This window comes from Charadrius vociferus, unplaced genomic scaffold, assembly GCF_000708025.1.
Source record: "Charadrius vociferus isolate BGI_N301 unplaced genomic scaffold, ASM70802v2 scaffold751, whole genome shotgun sequence".
Classification (NCBI taxonomy): Eukaryota; Metazoa; Chordata; class Aves; order Charadriiformes; family Charadriidae; genus Charadrius; species Charadrius vociferus.
This window is the reverse complement of record NW_009646956.1, coordinates 520,944-531,723: the sequence shown is the minus strand read 5'-3', so window position 1 is coordinate 531,723 and position 10,780 is coordinate 520,944. Positions and strand designations below refer to the sequence as shown.

At 46.5% G+C, this 10,780-nt stretch overlaps 1 protein-coding gene across 1 annotated transcript in view; it reads right to left on the bottom strand.

Moving 5' to 3' along the window:
- Positions 1–5,460: 5,460 nt before the first annotated feature.
- Positions 5,461–10,780, bottom strand: part of TRIM29 (tripartite motif containing 29) — a 23,740-nt gene continuing 18,420 nt past the window's right edge. The window contains exons 7-9 of the mRNA XM_009895153.1: positions 9,645–9,743; positions 8,459–8,535; positions 5,461–5,523 (exon numbers count right to left, since the gene is read on the bottom strand). Of these exons, the coding sequence (XP_009893455.1) occupies positions 5,461–5,523; positions 8,459–8,535; positions 9,645–9,743 (239 nt within the window). The remainder of the gene's footprint in view (positions 5,524–8,458; positions 8,536–9,644; positions 9,744–10,780) is intronic.

Genomic DNA, 10,780 nt, shown 5'->3' with positions numbered 1-10,780 from the left:
CGGGTTAAGGGAAATATTAACTTGTAAGGTGTTTCCTTAAAATTCTTTCTATTTAGAAGAATTATATCAACCATTCTTTCTATTGATTTAATTAGAGAGTTGTTCTAGCATCCGAATAGAGGAAAAAGCTGGGGTTAAAAGAACATGTTGAATCAGATTTGTATTTCTTATTGTTATTTTTTGGGGGTGCTGTCTGGATGACTGTGCTGTGAGACACGGGCCTCGCTTGTACCAGGCAACAGAGTGTTTTCTACTTGTCTATCTGTGAGCTGTGGTGGGCTGGTCCAGGCGAGCTGAACAAGATGAAAAAGCTTTTTTTTTTGTGACATGTTGAGGTAGTAAAATTACCGGCTGTACCGGATTTGCAGATGTTAAGTATTTCCTATTTGTTTCCAGCCCCAGTCCCAAGTGTGACACATCCATGTACTTAATTTTATGTGTAGTAAGGATCTCTTGAAAGTTAGCCCCTGAGATTGTGAAATATTCAGGGCAGAATTTGGCCTTGACTAAGGGTCTGAAACTGGTGTCACTGTGCCCCGTGGCTCCACCGTGGTCTGGAGGACACGCTCTGTTTTGCTGCATAATTTCAAGGTCTGTAGCCTGAAGAGCTAAAAGTCTAAAGATCAGATTCTTGGCAAGGAAAATTCGGAAGGCATCATAGTCTTTGATTTGAACATCCCAATAGTTTTATTAAGAACGCGTCCCTGTATTTTATGCTTCCTAATTAGCAAATTCAAACACTTTATTTCTGTGTTATCTTTGTGCAAGAGAGTGGCAAATTTATGTCATTAAAATATTGCAAAAATTTAAAGGTTCACAAGCAATTAGATTTTATTATTCTTGTTTATGCCCCTGAAGAATTGTTCATTTTAAAACTTTATAGTTAATATGTACAAAGATAAAAGTGGTCTGTCTTGCTCTGGTGACAGAAGTCAAGTGACTGAGTGAGCTGAATGAATTATTAAAGATGATCAGCTTTTGGAGCTACTTGCTTTGATTTTTAACTGACTATTGCGGCCAATTTACATCCAAGCAAAGGGTCTGTCCCCACGTTGTTTGTTTCCCTTGGACTAGCGTAGATCATGTATCATTCTAGTTCAAAAGCCCAGAATTACAGATATGCTAGCAAAATTCAGCATAAACTTGCTCTTATTTGTGTGACGGTCAACTTTGCTCTTTTTTGATTGTCAGAAGGCTATTGTTACAGCCAGATAGTCGGTTATACACGTGTGGGTACCCACACACCCCCTGACGACATACTGAACTGCACCAAGGGTGCTTTGGGCCGGTGTCAGGCTGGGTCTAAGGAGCAGTGCAGGGGCGAGGGGGAGAGGCTGGGGTTGCTCTGGTGGGCAGTGGGGGATTTACAAATAAAGTCTGTGCTGAGAAACAGCCACTTCTGGGTGAAGAAACTAGATCCAGAAGCCTAAAACTTTCAGGAAACCACAAATTGCTGGAGGTGAAAGAGAGACTCTTGATGTCATTGGCATTGGGGCCCTCCAAAGAGGAGTCACGGCTGCTCGCTCCCCTCTGAGGCAGCCTGACTATAAATTTTGTCATTGAGCCTTGCCCTGCCAGCCCAGCTTTGGGTGTCCAAGTGTCCTCTGCAGCCGCTGGCTGGGTGGAAGAGACCCATCACCCCGGTCCCTACTCCCAGGGATCTCCTTGGGATGGAGAGCTGATGCCTGACCCCAGATCCAACCCCTCTGCTCTGCCTGAGCAGAGGGGGACGAGCAGCCCTGTCTCCTTCAGCTGGGCTGGCTCTCCTCGGTGTGCTAGCTGGGTGTGCAGCCGTGCTGGGCTCAGACCGCGCTTCAGGCTGCGAAGTTCATTACGGCGTGTCTGGGGCTGCTCTGACCGGATTCCCTAAGCAGGCGCGACGCAGCCCTGCAGCTGCGAGGTTCATTACTCCATCCCCACGCTGCCAGAGCGGCCAGTCCTGCTCGCTGCCTCTGACTGCTCGGGCGATGAACTCCACTATTTTTTCCTAGTGTCGCAGAGTCCAGGAGTGCAGAATGTGCTTGTAACTTGCTCTTCTCATGCTTAAGTGGTGGAACTGAGATGTTCGCAGCAATTTCAGGACAGGAAGAAGATTTCTCTTTGATTGCTTTTTAATCACAGTAATAACAGTAATGGAGGCAGTGAGTGGAATTGATGGGAAAGAGCTGAGCTCTGTTCTCTGGTAACTCCCATGTGGGGTAAACAAGGAGGATTTACGGGCTTCTCAAGTGAATCGGTAGTACCCTTGCTCTTCAGGAATTACTGTCAGCAATGTCTGGGGAAAAAAGAGCTGGTATCTAGTACCTGGGAGAAGAAATATGCCAGGCATCCTCTGGAAAGCTCCCTGCCGTAGTCTATCTAGGGTAAATGAAGAACTTCACCTGCCTTTGTTCCCCACAGATTCATGTGTACAATTGCTCTTTCAAGAGGCTGTCAGGGCTACCTCTATGCCTGTCTGGCCTTGAATCGACACCTTTAGCAGCCCACAAGGGATTTATCCTCTCCCTCAGCGCCAAAAGAAGCCATGATATAGGCAAGACATCTGAGCTGTGCAGAACCAGAGGCCTGTATCCCCAGAAGAGTTCAAGCAGCTGGTGGGTCCCAGTGGTGCCCAGAACCAACCTCCTGGGGAGACTCAGGTCCAGGCTGGGACAAAACAGTGCCTCAGCTCAGCAGGTCTCCTTGCAGCCTGGTCTCTCCCAGGCCGATTTTGGCCTCTGCATACGTGAGCAAGTGTTTTACCTCCAGTGGGAATGGGTGAGGTTTAACCTCTGGTAGGGGAGAGGCACTGAAATCGCCAACAATCACAGGCTGAGAGGTTTCTAGAAATGCCCTTGCAGGGAAGGATTTGTGTGGCACTGGTGTTTGGGAACTGACCGAGCTGGGCGTATCTGCAGGGTAGTCTCAAGGTATTATACTGGAAGTGCATCCATCAGTCTAGCTTTGACTCTTGAGGATGTGGGCATTTCCTCTGAGCTGACGTGACCCTGACTCAAAATACCCAGAAAGCAGTGAAAAGAAATCCTCTAGGAGCTAGCAAAATGGGTTCTCTAACCCCCTGACTTGCATAAAGAATATTTTGAAGAGACTTAACGTCACTGAGACTCTTACAAGCATACAAGTACGAAAGACAGAGACACCTCATCCCCAGAAGTTTTGGTCAGACATGGAGCTTTCGCCTTTATTTCTGCAGTATGTGTTGCACACGTGAAGGGCCTCATTTACATCAGCGCAGTCGTGTCCTGTCTGAGGAGGTGGAATTCCTCTTGCTTTGCTGATCAAGACAAACACGATAGAAACAGTTCATGCACGATACACCTCGAAGCCGTACCGCTAGTTGCCCGGGAGCGTGAGGCAGAGCGGGGCCAGAGCTGCCCCATCCCGCGCTGCTCCGGCGGGGCCGAGGGCTGTGGGGAGGCTGGCGGGGCTGGAGGGGGGTGATGCCCCACATTCTCCCAGCCTCACGCACAACGGGGAGCGGCTCCATCCCCACAGGTGTGAAAAGTGGTGTGTGCGAGGTCTGAGTGAGGCCCTTGCAGCGAGGAGAGGAGGAAGGGGAGCAAACGGGCTGGGAGCTGTGGGGGCTGCAGGGGAGGGGGCAGCGGGGGAGGAAGGGGACGCTCGCCTCCTCGACCGGCCAGCTGTGTGCAGGGCAGATCCCAGCTGACACCGGCCTTCTTTAGGGAAGGGAAGGGAATGAGGGGGGGATTTTAACATCTGAGTTTTGGAGGAAGAAGAGGGGATTGTGCCCACATTTTGGAGACTAGAAAGAAGGTGGTGGAAGCTTTTACTGGAACAAAAGGGACCCAAGTGATGACTGGACACCTGCTCGGGGCAAGACAAACAGTGAGATTAGGGGGGCAGAGGGGCTTATTTTTTATCCTTTCACACACATACTCAAAACCCTCAGTATATTTCCTAGCAACTCTATCTCAGTTTCCCTTTCTTCACGTCCTTCCCTACCATGCGATCCCTTTCTCCTCTGGTCATTAAAGAAAAAAAAAAAAATTGTAAGTGCCATTTCAAGTATTCTGGAGCAACCAACTTTCAGCCTCAGAAGTTTTGTCTGAGGTGACAGATTAAAAAGCAGTGAGTATCTTTGCACGGGGATTAGCAAGAAAGTAATTTTCAGGGAGCGATAGGCATGACCTCTCTCAGCAAGGTGTTGCAAGCGTTTGGGGGTAGGAAAGGTGGGAGGAAGCCATTCCAAAAACTGCTTAAACAGAGCAAACCATGAAAAGTAGCTGTCAGGTCTTGATTCTCTGTTCTGCAGCTGCTTGTCACCATTTGAGAGCTCTGATCCTGCAATGGGCCATCTGTTCCTACTGACTGGCCTGGGGAAGTTTTTGCATAGCATGGACCTAACCTCTTGGCTTTGTCCAAGGGCAAGGGTAATAATCTTGGTGAGATCATGGAAAGGTTAACCAGCCCTGGCTGGTTTGCAAGCTGGGTGCTGACATGATCCGTCTATCCGGGGGACAAATAAAAAATATTATCCTGAGCAAAAAGCTATGGTACTAATTCCCATTGCAGAAAAAAACACCTGAACCACAATATAAATCAATTTTAGTTTAGGGGATTTAAAAAAAACACTACAAAACGTAAAAGCACCCAATACCTATGGCATCTAATCAATCTTATATTAGTAGGATGGATTTTCTTTTTATTTCTTAATTTGAAAAGGTGGCTGGAGGGGTATTTTAACAGGATAGAAAGCCTCTCTGCCCCCCACCAGTAGCTGGACTTGGGCTGTAGCAGCTCTGAAAAGGTCCTGTTGTCTGGCTTTTTGGAAGCCAGCAGGAGCAGAGCTGAGCTGATGAAGGGCCCTGAGGAAGCATGCTGCCACCAGCTTGGGCTGGGGGAGTCTGCAGGGATCTCAGGGAGGTGGCAGCGCTGGACCTGATCGCAGTGAGAGTGGTGTGTCCCCATGCGAGGCAGGGCTGGGTGACAGGGTAGAGAGGCATGGGAAGAGCTTCAGCCTGTCACTGCTCCCAGTGGCTGGGGCCTCTCCGTTCCAAGAAAAGCTTTACCCCCCCACCCCCCCCCCAGCTTGGGACCTTTCACCAGGACTTAATAGCTATGGTCATATAAACACTCAGGACAAGGGGGCAACTGGTATAGCAGAGTGGGGGGGTGTGCTAACCAAGCACGCATGCTTCCCAGGAGAAGCAGAGCAGCTCGCTCTGCAGAGGCAAAAGGAAGGGCATTGACAGAGAGAGAATAAGGAGGTGACAGCAGAGGATGGGGTTACGTTGTTAAGGCCTGCAGAGCTTTCAAGGTGATGAGGCGATTTGGAAAAAGTCCTTGTTTGCTCTAGTAAAGGCTATTCCCTTCTGCACCTTCCCTCTCCCTGGCAGAGATTAGAGCAGTAAGGTTAATACAGTAGCAGGTACATCCATGAAAATCCACAGCTGAGTCTTCGCTCCAAGTGCTGCCAGCTCTTCCCTAAATCTTCAGGAATCAAGGTGCCTCGTTGGAAGTGGCTCCATTGCCTTTGTTGACGTAAAAGGGGCGGTAATGTGACTGCAATGGAGAATTTGGGGCACGTGAGTTTGACCTACCTTCTTTTTCTGATCACCTATACTTCACCCTCCTAGATAGCCCAACCACGCATATCTTAACATACTCCAATCTTAACACCTTCAGTCTTTCCTCTTGCAGAGCAACACTGCCTCATTTCACTACTGGAAGTGCTGGAGTGATCAAATGCAAATGGCGTTGGTTTTTGATTTACACACATGCTTTGCATGGGCTTCATTCCTGAGCCAAATGAGGCTGTGCATCATCTAAAATCTCAGACTATGACTCATGGTTTGATGAGAGGTTTCTGGGAGAAGAGGAATGTCACCTTTATTTTTATGCTTCTGTCAGTGTCTATTAATTGCTCGCTAACCTGAGAACTCATGGGAGTTTTCACACTTAAAGCCATGCACAGTTAGGCGAGTGATCAACTAAGTCAAATGGTATTTAGTTGTGCTCTCTGGCTGGCAAGCCAAAACTCTTGTGCATGGAAATTCTCACACAATGGTGTATTGTTTATTCTCACCTCCACACATTGCAGGGCCCAGCACTAAATGTTTGTGTAAACAGAAGCATAAGTGGAGAGACAGGGGCAGAGCCTAAAGGAATTGCCATTTTCCTGTCTCTGCTTACCGCAGTCCCTAATTGTATATCTTCTCATCAGGACCTACCCCTGGAATTTCATTCTTATCTGCACCATTACAAATAAGCAACACAATGGCAAAGTTGTCATGCAGCCTGGCGTTGGGCTTGGAATGACTACAAAACACAAAAGCCCATTTATTGATTGTGATAGCTGGTTGCACTGCTGAAGGCAAAAATCTTTAGCTTGGATGAGAATATGCTTATACCAATGAAGCATTGACCAAGGCAATCGGGAACAATTGTGGTTTTGTAATGTCTGATCTGTCTTAGGTTTGATCCACTGCCCAGACCTCACTTTTAGATGGTGGGAGAGACCTCACAGCAACCTGCTGGTACACTTCTGTGCAGCGCAGTAGTTAATATCAGGCATGGCGGGAGGCTGGAAGCATGGGCAGAGCAAACCCAACCCATCTTGCTACTCAGCGCCAACTCCCAATACCTCCTGCTCAACGTTCCCTTTTGTTGAAATTCTTTTCATTTCATGGCTTTAATTTCCAATATAATTAAGAGATGGAAGAAGGGGGCTTCACTTTAAAGAACTCCCTGTGGGTTAAAAAGACATTTATCCTTAAACAGTATAGTCCTTTGTGAAAATTCATATTTACATAGCTTTTAGAATGTGTATTACTTAAATACATATTTAAGACTATTTTAAAAGCTAGATTATTGGTCCAATAGACCATAAAAGCTCCTGCAGAGCTACTTCAGTCCAGAGCACGTATTTCTATTTTGGGACCTTTTAATGATTGTATTTATCAACTGAATTGTTAGGTTCAGGACTATCTGGTGAATATAGACTATAAAAATAAAATAGCCGCTATAAGTGTATGTGTGAGAGAGAAAGGGAGACAGAAAAAGACTGGTGACTTCATGTGCGAGAAGTTACTCAGGCTTTCTCTATGTGGAATAAGGAAAGCGTGACTTGTGTCCATGCTTATTGCTAAGAAGATCATACTCGCATCCACCAGTGCCCAGCGCTAACAGACTTCGCTTTCCTGACCAGACTCCCCCAGTATAACACCACCATTAGGGAGGATAGTTTGGTATCCAAAATTACTGGGAAGAGTCTCCATCTGAGCACACATATGATGGAGTAGATGATCTTTTAGAAGTCTTTTAGAATCATAGAATAGGAGAGGTTGGAAGGGACCTTCGGAGTTAATCTAGTCCACCCCCCCGCTAAAGCAGGTTTGCCTAGAGCAGATCAAACGCAAGACAGAAGATGTTGCAAAACTTTGCTGTTCCTAGGAGATATGGTTTTTTGTAGCACATGCAGAGACTCAAGGCTGGATTTTCTGCAAGTGATACAGTCTACCAAGGAACATCCATTTCACTGGCATTCATCTCCTGGTGGGGCCTTGAAAATTTAGTGGAGACATACAGCTGCAGTCCTTAGGCAGCCACTTTCTAACTGTTGTGTATTTCCTCTGTTTTCTTCCTTCAGTGTGGGAATGCTTTCGCCTCTGGACCCTCTTCTTCTCACAAGTCTTATTTCCAGGGAACAGTAAATAATCTTTGCAAATGTACAATCAGAATTCAAAATATAGATTTCATCTGCAGAGATGGGGGCAAAAACTTGATGATCTTAATTCAGATCATGCAAGATCTTAATGCGGCACAATGTGAATGGATGTTAAGGAGAATAGATTAACTCAGTGTTTCTGTGGTTATGCATTAACTATTTGTTAACCTTGAATATTTAAGATTACAAGACCTAAAATATCACTGTCCTCTGCCCCTTATAATGCTCTGTTACTTGTTTTGTGCTGATAGAGCAAAATGAGTGACTTAGAGATGTTCTAGTGATTTATGATCGTAGTCTGACCCCTCATCTTTGATATTGCATCTGCCCACTGTAGGATGTAATTAGCAAGATACCTTTATATGGTTGTCTTTGGTGTCATTTATACAATCTGTGCTTTCTATATGTCACAAACTACTAAAAGTGTATGATATCCCTGTAGGGAGGAAAAGTACTTCAGATAGCAGCATGTGTGCTATAATATTTGTATATCTTCTAGAAGCCTGGGTCAAATTTTAGACCAGGGCAAAATATTTTCAAAATGTCGCTTTGAAGTATTGATTATTCCTGCAATGGGGGGGTTAATCTACATCCATCTGTGGACGCAGTTAACCACAGAAAAAAATAATAGGAGCTGTTGACTTGAAGCTTTTACTTTCCCGTCTCCAAAGGACCTAAGCCCCAGTCTCTCAAGTCTCAGGTATCCCTAGGACAGATAGTTCTCTTGCTGAAGCTGTGCACACGCTTTCACACCAAGGGTATGTTTCTTACCAATACAGGCTGCTTAGAGGATTTCCATGTCTGTGGCGTCACCTTTGCAGACTGATGTCTCACTATTGAAGGATAAGCTGTGACAACATAAAACAGCCTGTTATAGATCAGTCCCTGCCACCATCCCCATCTCCCCTTGAGAGCGTCAAGATGAGTAGCAGGACTGGAAGTGCCACATAATTAGTATTGCATTGCTTAACATTGAAATGCAGCCATTTCTGGGGTGGGACAAACCAGCCGTCAGACAGATGCCTATTCCACCACCCAATCAGTTAGGAAAAGGGAGTAAAGAAAGTCTGTCTAATTAAAATGTCTGAGGAATGCAGAGAGGTGGAATGCAATCAGTCCAATTAAAGTTAGGGCAAGTCCCCAACTAAGCATTCTGACTCTTGCAAAGAACACTATAGGCTATTTAATTAGTGCAAAAAGCCGAGGCCTGGGTTTCTTGTCAGAAATTAATGATAGTACCTCTGGCAGTGTGATAAGTCCTAACCTCCTTCTACCGCACCAGCTCCATTCTGATTCAAAAATAATACCAGCCTTGCTGAATCACAGCCGTTCTCAGTGCTATCAGGTAATGGCCTTTCCCCACCATCTCCCATTCGCAAATTAATCAGACCTGACTCTGCTCGGCAGGTGCTGATGCTCTTGGATTCCACCTCTGGTGCCCTTGAACTAGCGGGTAGCAAAAGGAGGATTATGAGATGGTGAATGGGGGATTCTCATTCAGATGAAGGAGGACAGGCAGCTACTGTGGGCTGTTGCTCAGTGGCTATTATTCTTTCAGGACAATAGCTGTTTTAAAACACTGATGAAGACAGAGGGCTAAATGGCCATGAACACAGTTTCCTAGTACCTCTCTCGCCCTGGTCCCTACACCTCTAAAATAATCTAAAATTCTCATCTCTACACATTACAAACGAAATCTAAAACCCCTTAGCCATTCATTAGATATAACTTTTAATACTTTTCAACACTCTTTAACAAACTCCTGTTGCCCCAGTTCAGCAGAGTAAGTTGCTCATGTGAACATGTGCGTGTATCAGAGAGGCTGACAGTCAGGGCAGGAGATATGGGCAGGTGTAGGACTGCTCCAGGCCTTCTCTGGGGGAGCAAGAACAGGATTCAATGTCTTACCACTTAAAAAGGGGGCAGAAGGAAGGGGAAAAAACTAAATGCCTAGTACCGGTCTTAGTGAAGAGGCTCCCATCAGACTGTTTGCTGAAGTCACCAGGCGGATTCTGTCCCACCGAGGAGAACTGAAAAGGCAGCTTAGTACCATTGCCTACTGGAAGATAGAAGAGGTTGTGTTATTCCATGGTGTTGCGTGCAGCAGTGGGGAAGCCGAAGCATTGCAAAACACATTCTGTAAAACTACCTTCAACCGGCTTGGGGGAAAATGGGAACTAAGGCTTTGTCTCTTTTCTTTCTTAGTAAGAAAAGGCAGATGAGAGCAGTCAGTTGTGGGGTCCCGGTGTACACAGTGTGTGAGTGTGAAGAGATCCCAGTGCTCCAGCCAGGCAGGGAAGAGCCTTTCTCTGGAGAGACACAGAGTGTAGATGTGACTGGAGAGCAGCAGCTTCCTCACAGGTAAACTGCATCTCCAGAGACTGGAGTAATGAGGCAAACCTATGTAACCACCGAAGCTCCCTTGCCTCCAGGCAGTTAAGGCTTTATTCAAAGCCCATTGAAATTAAAGCAAGGCTTCCCCTCCTGGCCTCCTTGGGGTCAGGCCCTGGCTGCCAGAATGAATCTGAGAGCAGAGATGATGAGAGGGAGACAGCCCTGCCTGTGGCATGAAGAGCAGGAACGACTCAGGTGTGGCTGTGAGTCACGAGAGCTCCCCCAGGTACAGTGGCTGTGGGTGCTTGTAGGCTGCCTCTGAATGGAAGGCAAGGCAGGACCCTCTGAGCATGAACTAAGCAGAGTAAGAAAATACAGATGAGGAAAAAGGAAGGTGGGGATCTGGGAAGAAAAGGCATGACTCATTACTGCTGGTTCCCCGTACGCTAGCTCAAAGCACCCCCACCCTATTGTGCTGGGCACTGCATGACGGTGAACATCGGGCAGGCTCCGTCTTTGAGAACTTAGGAGCTAAGTAAAAGGTGTATGTGCGATGCAGAAGAACAGCCTTGTGCTTCTGAGACTGGCTGAGGTTATTTGGAATCTGCTTCTGGTTCTGCCACAACCTCCATAGATTATCTTGGATGATGTTGGCACTCCAGTTGATGGCAATTGGTTAGGTATCTCAGGATCTTTACAAATTGGCCCTTATATTTTCCATCGTCTTCTTTCACTGTCTGAAACATGAGGACCAGGAAT